The 20,060-nt window shown below is 36.9% G+C and overlaps 3 protein-coding genes and 1 long non-coding RNA gene across 4 annotated transcripts; all 4 read left to right on the forward strand.

Annotated features, from left to right (window-relative positions):
* The first annotated feature begins 347 nt into the window (after positions 1-347).
* On the forward strand, positions 348-1,736 carry LOC113311157. The gene has a single exon (XM_026560009.1). It carries the CDS (start codon positions 348-350, stop codon positions 1,734-1,736), a length of 1,389 nt encoding a protein of 462 aa, XP_026415794.1.
* A 1,544-nt stretch (positions 1,737-3,280) lies between these two features.
* LOC113311158 lies at positions 3,281-5,101 on the forward strand. The gene is made up of 3 exons (XM_026560010.1): positions 3,281-3,529; positions 3,633-4,187; positions 4,550-5,101. Exons 1-3 carry the CDS (start codon positions 3,281-3,283, stop codon positions 5,099-5,101), a joined length of 1,356 nt encoding a protein of 451 aa, XP_026415795.1.
* Positions 5,102-12,589: 7,488 nt separating this feature from the next.
* On the forward strand, positions 12,590-14,909 carry LOC113308163. Its single transcript, XR_003339547.1, has 7 exons — positions 12,590-12,681; positions 12,783-12,829; positions 13,037-13,155; positions 13,346-13,430; positions 13,730-13,821; positions 14,314-14,399; positions 14,591-14,909. It is a non-coding gene; the product is annotated as an uncharacterized LOC113308163 (long non-coding RNA).
* A 2,942-nt stretch (positions 14,910-17,851) lies between these two features.
* Positions 17,852-19,240, forward strand: LOC113311160. Its single transcript, XM_026560011.1, has one exon. The coding sequence runs from the start codon at positions 17,852-17,854 to the stop codon at positions 19,238-19,240; it is 1,389 nt and encodes a 462-aa protein (XP_026415796.1).
* The last annotated feature ends 820 nt before the right edge of the window (positions 19,241-20,060 follow it).

A 20,060-nucleotide genomic window follows, 5' to 3' on the forward strand; every position in this document is an offset into this window, starting at 1 on the left:
TTTAGAATTTCTCTTCTTTAGTAAAGGAGGTCACTGTTGGGCTTCACTTTGGAATGCCTTGCCAGACGAGGAAAGAATGTGAACCAATCCCATTTTTACATGTTTGGTACGCCTTAGTCCATAATTCCAAGTAATTCCGGGTGGGAGAATACTTTTTTTTCCTAGTGATTGCTGACTCAGTAGGGTCACAATATTGAGGCTCTTTCTCTTGTTTTTTCTATATAAATGGGAACTCATCTGTAAGGTTAGCTAACTACAAACATCTTACTTAGTGCACTCTCGAGTTGTACTTGTATTTTGTTTTGCGAGAAAAGAAAAGAAAAAAACAAAAACTAAACAACATGACAATGGTGATGGAGTTGCCAAGGTTCTTTGCACTTGAATCGGTTGATGTTTCAAAGTATCTGAGGCACGAGAAGGGAGATGATGAAAACAAGCCCGATACCAAATGCACAGGTGAGGAAGTCGTGAGTCCGTGCACCAAATTCGAGGCCGAGATGCCCGACAAGATGGATGACAACGACAAAGGTCTGGTCCACATAAGATGCTGCTACAACAACAAGTACCTGGTTCTATTAGATAATGATAACGGTGACCGGATCTCTCCAAGGGCAACAGTGCCGGTGGAAGATAAAACCGATCCGTCATGTACATTGTTTGAGCCCATTTTTAACAGTGATGGGAGAGTTCAGTTTAAACATGCCTACCTTGATAGACAGGTGATTGTATATGAAGCTGGTCAAAATTGCATAAAAGTTCGCCCATGCGATGGGGAGCCATCATATTTTAATGTTGTCAACTGGGAATCATTGATGGTACTTCCAAAGCATGTTGCGTTCAAGAGAAATGACGGACAGTGCCTAGAAGTCCACACTTGTGATGATTATCGCGTCGGATTTTCGTCAGTTTCCATTAAAGATGTTGGATATCCAACAGTGGGGCAACAGATCGTTACCACTCGCGACGGAAGCATCCACTTAAAATCAAATTTGACAGACAACTACTGGCATCAAGATGATGATAGTTGCATCCGGGCTTCCAAGAGTTCCAGTAGTGCTAACTTGTTTCAGCCGATTAGAGTCGCCGACCACATCATCGCTCTCCGATGCTTGGCTAACAACAAATTCTGCAGGAGCGTCAAGGACGGAGACAAGTACTATCTCAAAGCTGATGTGCCCACCATCAATCGGGAAGCGCGTTTCGAGGTGGAAGAAGCTGTGCTGTCAAGGAGTATCTATAACGTCCAATTTCGTGAGACGGACGGTAGGATCTATGACGAGATGGATGTAAAAGTGGCATCAGGAGAAGTTGTAAACCAGACCAACCTCGAGGATACCATTGCTTTAAAGCTTTCTTATGAAGACACCCGGACTTGGGGTTGGAATTTCAGTGCTTCGTTGACGCTGGGTGGAGGATTTTCCATCGAAGCCGGCATACCTGAAATCATTAATGAAGGGATCGAAGTTTCAGGTTCCATTACCGTAGGCCTTCAATATGCATCAACTACTACAACTACAAGGTTAGCTGAGACTGTTTATTCAGTTAATGTCCTCCCTCATACAAGTGTGAAGGTGAGCCTCCTAGCTACAAAAGGAAAATGCGACGTGCCCTTCTCATACACCCAGTGTGATACCCTTTATTCTGGCGAAACAGAAACCTACAAAAATTACGATGGCGTCTTCACAGGTAGCAATGCTTACAACTTGAGGTATGAGACAGAGGAAAAAGCTCTTTGATGCGCGAGTCCTATAAAAATACTATGATAATAAGTGATTGTATACTCTCTCTATATATATACCAGTATTGTGTATCGGGTGCCTGTTTGTAGTCTTTAAATTAAGAGCGGATCTGATGTTTGTGGGTATTTAACGTCACTAGAAAACCCTCACGAGACTTCACTCGTCCTCTAAAAAAGGTTTAAAAGGCTTATTGCATATGCTAAATGCAATCGTTTTCCTTACGAAAAGGGGCATGTATGTATTCTTTTATTCTATCAGTGTTTTGAACATGTGCTTTGATGGATGACTTTTGCCAACCCTTATAAAGTCGAGTGACCCAAAAATAACGAACAATCATTAGTCGAATCCTCAAGAAATTGCATTTTTGGTTCAAAACTTCATTAGAAATGGCAAGAACCCGAAAAAGGATTGGGAAGATTTGATTTTTAATCCTTCATGTGTTACCGTTGGTGTTATTTGTTTGATTAATGTAAATAAATTAAGTAATAGATGGACCTAGGCTGCTTTCCAAGTAAGCTTTTAAAACTCATATAAGCTTACATGTTAAATGTTGATGAAACCCCCATTTCTATCGGTGGAAATGATCCTTTGTGAAATAAGAGTTTTTGTAAAGGCACTTACCAACGTATAATTGGTTCTACAATATTATATGCATGAGGAAATAAAAATATTGAAAAAACAAAACTACAAATCAGAAAGAATTAAAACCTAAACTACGTTGAAAAAATAAACCACAAACATCAGATCCTCTCTTAATTTAAAGACTACAAACAGGCACACGATACACAATATTGGTATATATAGAGAGAGTATACAATCACTTATTATCATAGTATTTTTATAGCACTTGCGCATCAGAGAGCTTTTTCCTCTGTCTCGTACCTCAAGTTGTAAGCATTGCTACCTGTGAAGACGCCATCGTAATTTTTGTAGGTTTCTGTTTCGCCAGAATAAAGGGTATCACACTGGGTGTAGTGCATCTAATCCAAGATTGTTTCAGATACTCGACTATCCCTCCCGGTTTAAATCACATGTATCTAGCGTTGATTCCCAAAAAGAAACACGCTTAAACTGCTGCAGATTACAGGCCAATTGCTCTCTGCAACGTTCTCTACAAGGTGGTCACAAAGATTATCACAAACAGGCTCAGTCCATTCCTTGAAAACCTCATCGAAAAGAACCAGTCGGCCTTTGTACCTGGGAGACAGATCATAGACAATATTGTGGTGGCCAAAGAACTATTTCACTCCATGGACAACTCCAACACTTCTCAAGGGTCCTTTCCACTGAAACTGGACATGAGCAAAGCATATGACATAGTAGATTGGCATTTCTTGAATAAATCTCTCTCGAATTTTGGAATCACAGATAGGGCACATGACCCCATTATGAGCTGTGGGAAAACCGTTTCCTTCTCAATAATCCGTAATGGCCAGCCTGAAGGATTTTTCGTCTGGGAGAGAAGCATAAGGCAGGGCTTCCCTCTTTCGCCATACTTATTTATCATTTGTGCTCAATTTTTTTCAGGCATTATCAATAAAATGGAAGATGAAGGGATCTACAGCGGCTACAAGATCAATAGATGGGCTCCAAGCGTCTCACATATAATGTTCGCAGATGACGTGATGCTCTTTGGCAATACTGATACTAAAATAATAAACTCTATCACCTTAGTCTTACAACAGTATAACCACATCTCAGGCCAGCTGGTTAATTACTCAAAAAGCTCCATTCACTTCAGTAAAAGTGTCTCAAATACTTATGTAGAAGAGATCATTCAACAATTGGGGGTTAAGATAATGCAAAAAGAGGAGAAATATCTCGGAGTTCATATACGGCAACAAGGAAACAAGATATCAAACTTTAACTTCCTCATTGACAAATTTGATACAGCTCTTGCAGGAAGAAGAAAGAAAATTTATCCCATGCTGGTCGTACAGTGCTCATTCGGTCAGTACTTTCACTCATCCCAGTTTTCTACATGGCCACGAAAATGATACCAAAAACCGTCTTAAACAAGTTGACACAGATATTCGGGAATTTTTGGCGGGGTCACGACAGGAAGAAGAGAAAAATGCATCACTTAAATTGGGAGTGGTTCAATCTGCAAAAGAGAAGGGAGGTTTGGGATTACGATCTCTTTATGATCTTAACTTAGCTCTTGTAGCCAAGCTTGTTTGGAGGTTCCTTAAAGAACAAGATGCATTATGGGCTCAAATTCTGCGTGCGAAATACCTAAGGGACAGTTCCTTCTGGGAGGTAAAGAAGATAACTAACTGTTCAACAACTTGGGACGCAATGCTTGACAATAGAGAACAACGGAAGAAATGCTGCATCTGGCTCGTGGGGAACGGGCAATCTATCAATATTTTTTCAGATCCATGGGTTCATACTCTTCCAGGTTTTGTGCCAGAGAAGCTTGTAGATGGAAATAACAAGCACAAGAAGGTAAGTGATCTAATTGATAGCTCAACAGGCCAATGGAACCTAACGGTTCTCCAGAACGTCATAGATCAGTATGCCTGCAATCAGATCAAAAAAATCACCCCCAATCCTCATTCTGATGACAAACTGATTTGGAAGTTCACTAACCATGGTGATTTCACACCACAGTCTTTCTAGAAAAAGGTCCAAGAACACCAAGGAGAGACTTCTAAATCTGGTGAAAATATCTTCCCTTGGAAGAAATTTTCGGCAGTAAAGACTGTTGCCCCAAAAATAAAGACGTTCCTATGGAGATCTATACACAAAGGTTTGGCCGTGTCTTAGAGAATCGGCAGATCCATCGACGGAGTTTCAACCATTTGCAGCACATATGCAATAATGATGAAGAGTCAGTAAAACAAATTTTACATCACTGCAGCTTCGCCCAAGCTGTATGGTTCGCCTCTCCTCTCGGCCTCCGTCTTCAAGAGAGCAATCAATTGGCCCTCACAAGTCTCATGGAATCCCTTTTCAGTGCAAACGACAACAACTCTTCTCTTGCTCTAGGAATGGCCATCTGTTGGGACATTTGGAAATGCCGCAATGCAAAAGTTTTTGATCAAAAGAACATGAATGTTCATGATGCTCTGACAATAGCCCTTTACTGGTTCAATATCTATCACAACTACAATGGGGATGAAGAACTTAATGGGATGGAAAGCAACCACCAGACTGCAGTTGTACCGACCAACGTAACCTGGACTCCTCCGGACCACCCCACCATCAAGATCAACGTCAATGCTGCTTGGAGAGATGGAGCTTTTGCTTGCGCAGCGGTTGCTAGAGACCACACTGGTCACTGTCACGTGCTGGTACCTGCTGGGAAGATCAGACTCAGTTATTTTTGTAGAAGCTACTGGATTTCATCTAGTTGTTGACTTAGCATCACGGCTGAATTTGAACAACATTTTGATAGAATGAGATAGCCAGATCGTCGTGAAGAGCCTAAAAGGAGAACTGCGGAAAATCTCATGGAGAATCTGGAGTCTAAAGGATGATATCATCCACAAGATGACCGCCCTAAACAACAGTGGTGCTTACAGCTTTGTCCCGAAACCAGCAAATAAAGCTGCTCATTCGCTGGCAACGTATGCTCTCACTCACAAAGTCCAACTTCTGTTTATAGGCGTTTTTTTTCGAATAAACTCTCTATATAGCCTTTAATTTTTTATATTCATAAATGCATATTAATGGGACCTAACCCAAAATATTAAAGAAATTTATACAATTAAGGAAACAAATATATCTTTCATTCATTTTAAAACACAATATATTTGGCTCCAAGAATTAAATTCAACAAAGAGTTTGTAATCCATAAATTCGATTTTTTTTTATTTCCTATTTACAATCCCTTTAACAATTTTAGGCAGTTTTTAATACTTGCATTTTTATTAACATAAAATAGGTAAATAATTAAGGGTAGTCAAGTAAAATATTATGGTCTCCTTAATATTTTGTCAAAACAGACTATCTTTTTGAAACAGAGGGAGAGTAAATGAAACCCAATAACTCTTGGGAAGGTATAGAAACATAATTCTGAAAATCTATATAAAGGTTTACCATGCTACTATTGACCATACGTGAGAAATCGCAAACCTAAAAGAGAATATGAATTCGTTGATTCATCTACACTGGGCGAAGTGAAAGGATAACTTATTATGAGACGAAGATTTTTTATAGTACGCTAACAACCTCCGTGCAAGGAACATTAAGTCTACCACCCAAGCAGCTCTTAGCTCTATCCGTTCATTTAACCCACTTATGCAGTCTACCAGCAATTATATGGAATCCACACAATATTCAGTTACATATGCAAGTATATTAAATGTAAAAGAGCTGATTTTTGGGTCGTCAATTTTGGTATCATTTTGAATATGGGTCCTAAGTTTGTCCGTTGACGGTTTTGGATCGTTTGACTGTTAGTTGACCAGTCAACTGTTGAGTATGTGGACTACTTATTTACAGAATTACCGTCCATCTATCCTCAACTTGGTTAACGTCTCAATTCTAATCGATATTAACAGTTGGCTATCGCTAGCCTAATTAGGGTTATGTAGACCTACTGGAAATTCTTCAATTTACTGATCATAATTTGTAATTGTTGACTGGTCCACTAACGGTCAAACGATCCAAAACCATCAAAGAACAAAGTGAGGACTCAAACTCAAAATGAACCCAAAATTCACGACCTAAACACTAATTTGCTAATGTAAAAAGGACAAAGCACTAATGAAGTCAAATTGACGCACATGCATGCAAGTTGAGTGCATAGTCGATAAACACTTAAAATTTTTTTTATCATATAATCCAATATTTAAAATTGATCGTGAAAAGTATTGACAGAATATCCTTACTATGAATGAATGCACTAGTCCAAAGCTAAGAATGCAGCAGAAGAACAACAACATTATGATAATTTAGTTTGATATCAAATAACCTCATAAAATTACTCGTTACCATAAACACGAGGAACAACAACATATAAGATTCCACACTCATTTCTACTCTTTCTAAATTAAGCATTTAAATTCATCATTACAGGGAGGAAACATGTCGTACATTTTATCCTGAGAAACCCTTGTATTAGTTGGATCATCGTTATATTAGAAATAACCCGTGTCTGATGTATGACTCGTGTAATTTTTTTTCCCGGCATTTCAATCATGTTCCATAGTTTCGTTTAGTTTCAAGCCAAAATAATGTCTATACATACACCGTAAAATTAGTCATATACGTCATCCAAAAACCAACAAAAAATCAATTAAGGAATAGTGTTTATATATACAAGTAGTGAGCACGTGTGATGCACGTCGACAACATTACTTTTTCTTAATTTTTCCTTCCATTTCTGAAAAGAAGTACTTTCATTTTATTTTTAAATTTGGTTTTATTAGGTAAAAGCGAAAAAATTAAAATATCATTTTTAATGAAATAGAGGAAATATTTTGTATCCGAAACTAATATTTATAAGTAATTTTATAGTATATCAATGAAGTATTTGAGCATCATATTGGCAACATGTAAAAAGTGTATAGGCTCTTTCAATTTACCTTTAAATTATAGCTTTTTTTTTGAGAACTACAAATATATTAAAAAGTAAAAATTTGATATAGTTGTTTATACTTGTTGTTTATGTGATTTCAAGAGCTTTCCAAATATATAAAATTCACAAAAATCCGACGTACCATTTGGAAGATATGAAGTTTGAAAATATTTGTCAACATTTTTATAAAAATGGCATTTCTGTAAATAAACAATTTCACATATTATTAATTTTAAGTCATTATTCTGTTAGGCATTTCAGTCCATATTCGGATTTATTAACCAAACTCTCCTTATTCCGTTAAGCATTTTGGTCCCTATTCCGTTTGGTTAACCAAATTCCATTAGGTGAACCAAAAATGGGTAAGGATTTTTGATTTAGCTTGCTTGTATTAAAGAAGGGGAGATATATTTATAAATATATATATCTCACTTGCGTCATCCTGTTTGATTCACCTCACCACCACTAAATCCAATTATAAATGTTTTTTTTTTAATTTTAATTTTAAATATCTTAAACTATATATGTGATCTATTGATTAAAGTTAATAAATTTGAATTCACAATAAAAGAGGTTAACTTTGGCTAGGATGAGATTGAAAGAATCAAATATAACATTTATCTCTCAAAATTTTATCCGAACGTCAAGACCTCCAAATCTCGTTATGTTTTGTAATATAGATGTCCACCAATTACATGAAATATTCGTTGTTTATGAAAGTTGAGGGTTTAATTATTCCCTATGGCTACTCCCACAATAATTAATTTCAATTACACTGCAACAGGTATGGATGAGGCAGCCCATACTCCAGAGTTTATCAGGTATTCTAAGAAGACTGGATATCTTGGTCCAGTCGTCAAAAACAAATAACGTAGAGTTGCTTTGAATGGAAACCTGTTTTGTGGCATATTGAATTTTTTTGAGGCATACTAAATAATGTCAAAATAGGGTCACTAAATAAAAAATAACATCACCCCTTATCCACTCCTTGATAATGGCGTAATTATCCTTACATAATTAGAGTTAATGATTATGATTAAATTTGATTAATTAGGAATTTTAAGAATTGATTAAAAATTAACTTATTAGTGGTAAACTAGTAGAGAAATCAAATTTATGTGAGAGAGTTGAGATTTTTGGGAGGAAAAAAGAAGAAGTGAAATAAAACTTGGGTGTTAAGATTTTAGTGATTAGAAGTGACCAAAATGTGTGATTCAAATCGGAGGTAGACTTTTATATAAGGTTTAGTGTCCTTTTTATAAGTTGAATCTGTCAAAAAATTGAATTTTTTAAAACCCAGATCTACTAACCAGATGAACGGTTCGGCTGATAACTTGTCAGCCGAACCCCTGTTTTTGGTATATATACTTAGGTTCGGCTAACAACTTGTCAGCCGAACCTAGGTATATTTTCGAAACACAGAGGTTCAACTGACAAGTTATCAGACAAACTTTACTCTGTAACTCCTGAATTTAGGTTCGGCTGATTCGAACAAAATCGTTGTTAGCCGAACCCAGGTGTATTTTCAAAAAGCAGAGGTTCAGCTGACAAGTTATCAGCCGAACTTCACTTTGTATTTAACGAATTTAGGTTCGGTTGATTCGAACAAAATCTAGAAAAATCGCATTAGCCGAACATAGTATTTCTCTAAATGATATACTAGATTCGACTCAAAATTGATATTCCAAGATCAGCCAAACTGATCTTCTGAAAACCCTAATTTTATCTTTGTAATCATATTTTATCGATCAAACATCAATCAAAAACAAGATGAGTTTGTTACAAATGCATTCTAAAATACATCTAAGAGTAATTGAGATTTGGATTTCGCACTCCAACATCGCTCACTTCGATTCGTGTTTCGTTTGATTGATTGATTTCTTGATTGAACTGGAGTCCAAGATGTTCAAGTTTAAACGTTATTTTGATTTTTGATTTTAGGTTTTTGAGGATAATGGAACTTTAGTAACTAGTTCGTTTAAGGATATATAGGTAATTGCACTACCTTTAGACACCCCTTATAAAACCACCCTAGATGTGATAATAAGTAAGTATGCCTCAAAAAAATTCAATATGCCTCAAAACGGGTTTCTTTGAATGAATGTCTGATGCCATGCCGACATCTACTTGCTATATGGGCAAAGAATTTTCAAAAGTAAAAGGAGATGAGGCGAGTCATAACGGGGTATTCATATAATCATCTCATCATAATAAAATGATTCTTTGTTTAAGCATTGAGGTAAGGTAACTGTTGGGCTTTAATTTGGCATGTCTCAGTCTCTTCTTTAGTAAAGGAGGTCACTATTGGGCTTTAATTTAGAATTTCTCTTGTTTAGTAAAGAACGGTTTTTTGGGACCATGGTTTTTTTGGGAACCATGGCCCTATTAGGCCACCTACCCTATAGTTATAAAGGGTGTCCTAAAGTATTGAAATGACTAACCTACTTTTAACCTAATTTAATTTAAAACCAACCCAATAACCACCTATATATATATATATATAACCACCACCTCCTCCCACCACCACCTCCCACCATCTCTGATTACCACCACCACCAATAACAACTACCGATTACCACCACCACCACCGCCGATTACCACCACCACCACCTCCGATTATCACCACCACCAACCACCGATTACCACCACCACCAACCACCATCAATATATTTATATATATATATATAGCTTAATTTAAAATATTAACAAAGATATTCTCACACACCTATTACTTGTCATTCGTTTTTGGTTGAATAAATGAGAAGTAATCATTAAAATGAGTTGAAAATGGAAGTTGCACAGAGGTTTAATGGAGGGTTTGTTTTTTCAAAGAAAAGTTCGGTTATCGAGAATTAATTTTTTTCTTAACCAAACTCAGAGTTCAGTTGATTCGCAAAAAAATACTTTTAACCGAACTCCTTGTATTAGAACAACACAAGTCCATAAGTTCGGTTCCTTCGCAAGATAAGGATATCACCGAACTTTAGTTTACGAAAATAATGAGAAGTTCACAAGTTCGGTTCGTTCCCAAAAATGTTAAGTTTTCTTTGTAACCGAACTCTACCTTTGAAACTTCGTAACCGAACTCTACCTAATTCGCCAAGAAATAAATTTCGTAGTAACTGAACGGTTTCCTAATTGCATATATGCATATATAAGCCCAGTTCGGTTGATTCGCAAAATATGTTGTAGTTTGCGAACCAACCGAACTTCTAACACTAGGTTACTTTTAACCTGCAGTTCGGTTGGGAACTTGGTTGCGTTGAAGTTTGCGAACTAACCGTACACACAAGATGTACCCAAATAAATTGTTAAGTTCAAAGTTCGGTTACCTACCATTTTATCCTAGGTAACCGAACATTACACTGTACGACCAAAACCTCCATTAACGAGCGAGTTCGGTAACCTGCGTGTTTGGAAAACGTAACCGAACTACACTTTCAGTTGTGTTCGGTTACATGTTCTTGACATATGGTAACTGAACTGGCCCAAATCTACATAAAAAATTTCATTTTTTTTGAAAGTTTGGAGCAATTCAAACAACATTATCTAAGTTTGAAGCCTACCTGGGTACCCAAATACCCTTCCTCCAGTTGTGGTTGGTAAAATCCATCGTTTTTCATGTTTTCCTTCTTCATCTTCTCTAACTTTACTCTCTCAATAATTCTACTTCTTTAAAAAAAAAACCATCTGATTTTTTAATCTCACTAATTATCTTTAACTTAATCATCTCACTAATCATTACACTAACTACTATTAACACTAACTAATCATCACCCAAAATTAATCAGGAGGATAATTTAGGTATTAAGATAAATATCTAGATAAGGGGTGACCTAGATTTACTTCTAATGTCTTTGCCCAAAATTACTTTATGACCAAGGTAGCGTGCAGAAATCAAACCATTACAGCTGCCCAAAATTTGAATATCTTCATGGAAGTCCTTTTCAAATGGGTGTTTATTAAACCCAGATTCCGCTGTTGTGAGAGGGAGTTTGATATTTCCCTTTCTAGTATCATAATAATGTTGCATCTTTTTCTTTTTTTTTTTTTTTTCTATACAAAATAAAAGAAAAATAATGTTGCATCTTAAAACTAGTATAGATATTTTTAGATATTTTTATTTTATTAAATTAGTAACTGATACCATGACTTGGATACGCACCTGAATCTTACGATGGATTTTAATGGTAGGCATAAGAGAATTTCGATGATTAGATCTTCTGTAAGGTTGGCCATTGATATTTGTCTGCTCGCTTCCATTGTAAACCGCCAAAGGAAGTAGAACAATTTTGATAGGATACTAGATAGCCCTATAATCCTTTGAATTAGGCATTACACACCAAATTAAACAAAACTTGATAATAATTTTTTTGGCTCGATCAAGCAAAGCTTAACACTAGTGGAAAATGAGTGGTATACCACCCACGTCAGAGACCCTCATTAACGGTAGTCGGACTGTTGACCAAACAAAGCGGTCTCTGATATGGTAAAAATACGGAAAAAATCCGAGAGCCTATTTAGCCGTCTCTGAATAACTAAATATATTTACCATTTTGCCCTCCAATTCAGAGACCCTAAACTACGATGCAGATCTGGCAGTTCTGTGTCAGAATTGTTGGGCCCACGCTACGTATGGCCACGATTAATCAATCTGAAGTGAGCCGCTAGACGAAAGAAAAACCTTATCTCTTCACCCCCACCTCATCTTTTTCTCTCTCCCTCACCTTCGCATCTCTCTCGTCTCTCTTGTATTGTATCTTCTCATTTGAAGACAACTAAAAACCCCAGCTTTCTCACAAAGATTAATCGAAGAACAAAGCTCCCACCATGATTAAATCATATTATTACTGGTGAAACTCTGAAACCTTTAATTTCGAGGTTCCTCTAATTGAATCAGTATGAAGAAATTTTTCGATTTAGAAATTAATTGAATTAGTATGAAGAAACTTTTTCGATTTAGAAATTAATGTATGGGGAAATCTTCTTGGGTTTAAATCAGCTAAGAATTGTCATGTAGAAGATTTCCCTGTACATTTTTTCTATCTTTCGTGATGTTAGTTTGCTATAATCTAGGGATTTATCAATTTGGGATTTAGGCGTTTCCTGATGAGGATGATGTTGAAGTCATTAGAAGTTCAATTTGTGGAAACCTCAAGGGATTGAGATTGCGTCAAGGTAGTGCTAATGGAGATGTTCGTCCAAGATCTAATAGAAATAGGGCCTTTACTTCAATGGTTTTTTTTTTACGTTATTTTTGATCAATTAGATTTTAAGGTTTTTAATGTGTGTGTGTTTTGCAGATGGAAGTTATATCATGTAAAAAAAGAGTAAAACATCTTCCTAGTGCAGAAGTTAATTAAGATCGAAACAACGAAGAATCCGATTATTCCAACTTCCACATCTGAAATCGAAGTATAATTATTTTTATTTCTCTCTTCCATTAGATTTGCTTTTTGAATTTTGAAACCCTAGATTTTTATATGCAGGTTGGTATTTGTGATTTTTCTTTGCAGGTGTTGAATATTATTTGCTTTCAGAAACAATCTAATGGAACGATGAGGTAATTTGTTCAATTTTCTTAATTGATTCTTCAATCAATAGGGAGTTACACATGGGTTTTGTGAATGGAATGTTGAAATTTGTTATTTTGGGTTATACGTTTGTGGATGAAGGTGAATTGAGGAATTGTAATTTGAGTAATGTTATGGGTTTGATCTGTTTTTCATGTAGTGTTACTAATTGAGTGGTGACCCTGCTTCTCATCTAGGTGTTATTGGATGAATGGATGCGCTCATCTTCGTTGTTTCAAACACGTTGGTTTGACTGGATATTCCATCAGGGTTTCTCTCCGTGCAGCCATTAAATTTTCTTCTTTGTGTATTTGGGGTAAGAACAAGAGTATCTCCAGATGAGATAAGGGTGATTTATGATTGATGCCTACATGTGTTTCTAATTTTTTTTTCTATTATTTATTTTGGAATTTTCTGTGATGATGATGTATCTATTTGTTGGTCAAGTATATTTACATAAAGCTTAAGAAACAAGATCCCTGTATTAAAATAAACATGCTCTGCAGATGTCTCACCGTAAGTTTGAGCACCCAAGACATGGTTCGTTGGGATTTCTTCCTGGGAAAAGGGCTGCACGCCACAGAGGAAAAGGTTTTTGTTTTCCCTAATCTTTTTAGTTTGTTCATTGCGTTCTTGAAATTGAATAGAGTAACTTGTCAACGCTGCAGTAATTCACTTTTGATTATTTTTTGCTGCCATGATAATCTTTGGAGGTTTAAGAAACAAAACTGTTTATGGTGGAAACCTTATGCGTATCTGTTTCATTACTTGTGTTATTACTATTCTTCCATGTCAAGCTAGGGATGGTCTCGGTCTTTATCTTTTTTGATTTCATGTTGTTCATGGAATTGTAGTACTTTGTTCCTCACAGTTTGATGATGTTTGTGCAGTGAAGTCCTTCCCCAAGGATGATTCATCAAAGCCATGTAGATTGACTGCATTTCTAGGATACAAGGCTGGGATGACTCACATTGTTTGAGAGGTTTGAAAACCTGGATTAAGCAAGTTTTCTTTTACAATAATTACTCTCATCTTTCATTAGTTTTTCGTGTGTAAATTAGAACTCAGTTGTATTTACTTATTTACTGCATTTTAAGGGTACTGCAGGAGTTTACATAACTATCTTTTGGGAGTCTCATATATGCTTATAACAGAGCACATGTATATTTTAATGTCAATTTAGAGCTACAACAAACTAGTTAAAACTGGCATTTCCATTCAACGGGGAATGTTTGTCTGTTGCTTTACTATCTTCAATATGCTGTAATCAAATGCTCTTTCTTGCCTAAGTGCATTCGGTTTTGGTTTCAGGGATGGGTCACGATTATCGAGTTTTGGTTTATAAAATTAGGAAGCAGGCGCAACAGTATTACAGATTATACAAAGTATTGATACCTCCTTGACGTGTGGTTTTCTTGTCATTACTTTTGTGTTGTTCGAACCATCTTTTGAGTTTGTTTGTGTCATGCGTTAGGTGGATCCATCAGGTTCATAATTTTCATGGAAAACATCAGCAATGGGTGAAAATGTCTCTAATACTAAGACATTTCTTGAGAAGAGGTAATTGATTGGATAAAATTGTTTGTTGATTTGAAGTTGGAAATCGCATAGAGCAATTGCTCTAATGAATTGCAGTATTTTTGACAGGCATTATGTATTTTTATGGTTCTATGGTTAACTAGGAAATTTTTTGACAAGCATCACGTGGATCCAAGCCTTACTAAGTTGTTTAAGTTTTCTTCTCATTGTAGGTACACACTGATGATATGGAGCTTGAAGATGATATTCACACAACTATTTTGACTCTGAAAGAAGGGTATTTTTATTTTACCTATTTTTGTATATTTAGTCTAGGCAAGCAACTTGCATTTACTTAGAGAGCGCACCTGATTTTTCACATGTTTACGTTATGCCCCCATCTGTATGCTTTAAGTATCTTGTGTCTGGTTCTGCATCTAGAAAAGTGTATGGTGGGGAACATGAGTTCAGCTGAAGCTGCTCTAGATTGTGACACTAGGGAAAGTGTTTTCTTATTAGCTAACTAGGGCTTGTGTATTGTTCTGAACTCAGGGCTTGAGATGAAGCCATGTATGGAGTACACCTTAATTAGAACTTATTAGCTAGCTTGACAAGTATTGTTCGGAACTCAGAATTGTAATCCTTTTTTGTGTAATTTTAAATCCAATGGATAAAATGAATGAATGTTGAATTCTCTATTTGAGTTAAATTTTAAGTTCCATTTGAATTTCAGCTTGGTTTTTTTTTTTTTTACTTCGGCTTGACTTCCATTTGACTTGACTTGACTTGACCTTGATGTAGTCAGATTATTTCTGATTTAGCCATACAGGCATTTCAGCAAATCTCAATTTTCAAAAGTAAAAGAAGAGGAGGCGAGTCATAACGGGGTATTCATACAATCATCTCATCGTAATAAAATAACCAAATATAATATTTATCTCTCAAAATGTTATCCGAACGTCAAAACCTCCAAATCTCGTTATGTTTTGTATTATAGATGTCCACCAATTACACGAAACATTCGTTGTTTATGAATGTTGAGGGTTTAATTTTTCCATATGGATACTCCCGCAATAACTAATTTCACTTACACTCCAACAGGTATGGATGAGGTAGCCACTCCAGAGTTTATCAGGTATTCTAAGAAGATTGGATATCTTGGTCCAGTCGTCAAAAAAAATAACGTAGAGTTGCTTTGAATGAATGTCTGATGCCATGTCGACATGTACTTGCTATATGCGCAAAGAATTTTCAAAAATAAAAGGAGATGAGGCGAGTCATAACGGGGTATTCATATAATCATCTCATCATAATAAAATGATTCTTTGTTTAAGCATTGAGGTAAGGTAACTGTTGGGCTTTAATTTGGCATGTCTCGGTCTCTTCTTTAGTAAAGGAGGTCACTATTGGGCTTTAATTTAGAATTTCTCTTCTTTAGTAAAGAACGATTTTTTGGGACCATGGTTTTTTTTGGGGACAATGATCCTATTAGGCCACCTACCCTATAGTTATAAGGGATGTCCTAAAGCATTAAAATGATTAATCTACCCTTAACCTAATTTAATGTAAAACCAACCCAATAACCACCTATATATAACCACCACCTCCCACCATCGCCGATTACCACCCCACCACCCCACCACCACCCCACCCCAACCCACCGCCGACCCCCCACCACCACCCCCCACCACCCCCAACCACACCACCGCCACCCCACCACCTCCGATTATCACCACCACCAACCACCATCACCGCCGATTACCCACCACCACCACCACCCTCGATTATCACCACCACCAACCACCGATTACCACTACCACCTCCTTATCACCACCGATAACCACACCACCACCACCACCACCACCACCACCACTATATATATATTCACACAAACCAATTAATTTAAAACATAATAAAGATATTCTCACAAACCAATTAATTGTCATTCGTTTTTGGTTGAATAAATGAGAAGTAATCATTAAAATGAATTAAAAATGGAAGTTGCAGAGAAGTTTAATGGAGGGTTTTTTTTCAGAGAAAAGTTCGGTTATCAAGAATTAATTTTTTCTTAACCGAACTTAGAGTTCGGTTGATTCACAAAAAAATACTTTTAACCGAACTCCTTGTATTAGAACAACACAAGTCCATAAGTTCTGTTCCTTCGCAAAATAAGGATATCACCGAACTTTAGTTTACGAAAATAATGAGAAGTCCACAAGTTCGGTTCGTTCGCAAAATGTTAAGTTTTCTTTGTAACCGAACTCTACCTTTGAAACTTCGTAACCGAACTCTACCTAATTCTCCAAGAAATAAATTTCGTATTAACCGAACGTTTTCCTAATTGCATATATGCATATATATAAGCCCAGTTTGGTTGATTTGCAAAATATGTTGAAGTTTGCGAACTAATCGAACTTCTAACACTAGGTTACTTTTAACCTGCAGTTCGGTTGGGAACTTGGTTGCGCTGAAGTTTGCGAACTAACCGAACACACAAGATGTACCCAAATAAATTGTTAAGTTCAAAGTTCGGTTACCTACCATTTTATCCTAGGTAACCGAGCATTACACTGTACGACCAAAACCTCCATTAATGAGCGAGTTCGGTAACCTGCGTGTTTGGAAAACGTAACCAAACTACACTTTCAGGTGTGTTCGATTACATGTTCTTGACATATGGTAACCGAACTGGCCCAAATCTACATAAAAAAATTCATTTTTTTTGAAAGTTTGGAGCAATTCAACCAACATTATCTAAATTTGACGCCTATCTGGGTATCCAAATACCCTTCCTCCGGTTGTGGTTGGTAAAATCCATCGTTTTTCATGTTTTCCTTCTTCAGCTTCTCTAACTTTATTCTCTCAATAATTCTACTTCTTTAAAAAAAGACCATCTGATTTTTTTAATCTCACTAATTATCTTTAACTTAATCATCTCGCTAATCATTACACTAACTATTATTAACACTAACTAATCATCACCCAAAATTAATCAGGAGGGTAATTTAGGTATTAATATAAATATCTAGATAAGGGGTGACCTATATTTATTTCTAATGTCTTTACCCAAAATAAAACCATGGTCCCAAAAAAAACTATGGTCCCAAAAAATCGTTCCTTCGAGGTCACTATCTGGCTTTCATTTAGAATCTCTCTTCTTTAGCAAAGGAGGTCACTGTTGGGCTTCACTTTGGAATGCCTTGCCAGACGAGGAAAGAATGTGAACCAATCCCATTTTTACATGTTTGGTACGCCTTGTCCATAATTTCAATAATTCCGGGTGGGAGAATATTTTTTTTCCTAGTGATCCCTGACTCAGTAGGGTCACAATATTGAGGCTCTTGCTCTTGTTTTTTCTATATAAATGGGAACTCATCTGTAAGGTTAGCTAACTACAAACATCTTACTTAGTGCACTCTCGAGTTGTACTTGTATTTTGTTTTGCGAGAAAAGAAAAGAAAAGAAAAAAACAAAAACAAAAACAAAACATGACAATGGTGATGGAGTTGCCATGGTTCTTTGCACTTGAATCGGTTGATGTTTCAAAGTATCTGAGGCACGAGAAGGGAGATGATGAAAACAAGCCCGATACCAAATGCACAGGTGAGGAAGTCGTGAGTCCGTGCACCAAATTCGAGGCCGAGATGCCCGACAAGATGGATGACAACGACAAAGGTCTGGTCCACATAAGATGCTGCTACAACAACAAGTACCTGGTTCTATTAGATAATGATAACGGTGACCGGATCTCTCCAAGGGCAACAGTGCCGGTGGAAGATAAAACCGATCCGTCATGTACATTGTTTGAGCCCATTTTTAACAGTGATGGGAGAGTTCAGTTTAAACATGCCTACCTTGATAGACAGGTGATTGTATATGAAGCTGGTCAAAATTGCATAAAAGTTCGCCCATGCGATGGGGAGCCATCATATTTTAATGTTGTCAACTGGGAATCATTGATGGTACTTCCAAAGCATGTTGCGTTCAAGAGAAATGACGGACAGTGCCTAGAAGTCCACACTTGTGATGATTATCGCGTCGGATTTTCGTCAGTTTCCATTAAAGATGTTGGATATCCAACAGTGGGGCAACAGATCGTTACCACTCGCGACGGAAGCATCCACTTAAAATCAAATTTGACAGACAACTACTGGCATCAAGATGATGATAGTTGCATCCGGGCTTCCAAGAGTTCCAGTAGTGCTAACTTGTTTCAGCCGATTAGAGTCGCCGACCACATCATCGCTCTCCGATGCTTGGCTAACAACAAATTCTGCAGGAGCGTCAAGGACGGAGACAAGTACTATCTCAAAGCTGATGTGCCCACCATCAATCGGGAAGCGCGTTTCGAGGTGGAAGAAGCTGTGCTGTCAAGGAGTATCTATAACGTCCAATTTCGTGAGACGGACGGTAGGATCTATGACGAGATGGATGTAAAAGTGGCATCAGGAGAAGTTGTAAACCAGACCAACCTCGAGGATACCATTGCTTTAAAGCTTTCTTATGAAGACACCCGGACTTGGGGTTGGAATTTCAGTGCTTCGTTGACGCTGGGTGGAGGATTTTCCATCGAAGCCGGCATACCTGAAATCATTAATGAAGGGATCGAAGTTTCAGGTTCCATTACCGTAGGCCTTCAATATGCATCAACTACTACAACTACAAGGTTAGCTGAGACTGTTTATTCAGTTAATGTCCGCCCTCATACAAGTGTGAAGGTGAGCCTCCTAGCTACAAAAGGAAAATGCGACGTGCCCTTCTCATACACCCAGTGTGATACCCTTTATTCTGGCGAAACAGAAACCTACAAAAATTACGATGGCGTCTTCACAGGTAGCAATGCTTACAACTTGAGGTATGAGACAGAGGAAAAAGCTCTTTGATGCGCGAGTCCTATAAAAATACTATGATAATAAGTGATTGTATACTCTCTCTATATATATACCAGTATTGTGTATCGTGTGCCTGTTTGTAGTCTTTAAATTAAGAGCGGATCTGATGTTTGTGGGTATTTAACGTCACTAGAAAACCCTCACGAGACTTCACTCGTCCTCTAAAAAAGGTTTAAAAGGCTTATTGCATATGCTAAATGCAATCGTTTTCCTTACGAAAAGGGGCATGTATGTATTCTTTTATTCTATCAGTGTTTTGAACATGTGCTTTGATGGATGACTTTTGCCAACCCTTATAAAGTCGAGTGACCCAAAAATAACGAACAATCATTAGTCGAATCCTCAAGAAATTGCATTTTTGGTTCAAAACTTCATTAGAAATGGCAAGAACCCGAAAAAGGATTGGGAAGATTTGATTTTTAATCCTTCATGTGTTACCGTTGGTGTTATTTGTTTGATTAATGTAAATAAATTAAGTAATAGATGGACCTAGGCTGCTTTCCAAGTAAGCTTTTAAAACTCAATATAAGCTTACATGTTAAATGTTGATGAAACCCCCATTTCTATCGGTGGAAATGATCCTTTGTGAAATAAGAGTTTTTGTAAAGGCACTTACCAACGTATAATTGGTTCTACAATATTATATGCATGAGGAAATAAAAATATTGAAAAAACAAAACTACAAATCAGAAAGAATTAAAACCTAAGAAGATGAAGGGATCTACAGCGGCTACAAGATCAATAGATGGGCTCCAAGCGTCTCACATATAATGTTCGCAGATGACGTGATGCTCTTTGGCAATACTGATAC

The sequence above is a fragment of the Papaver somniferum genome, chromosome 9 (assembly GCF_003573695.1).
Source record: "Papaver somniferum cultivar HN1 chromosome 9, ASM357369v1, whole genome shotgun sequence".
In the NCBI taxonomy this organism is placed as follows: Eukaryota; Viridiplantae; Streptophyta; class Magnoliopsida; order Ranunculales; family Papaveraceae; genus Papaver; species Papaver somniferum.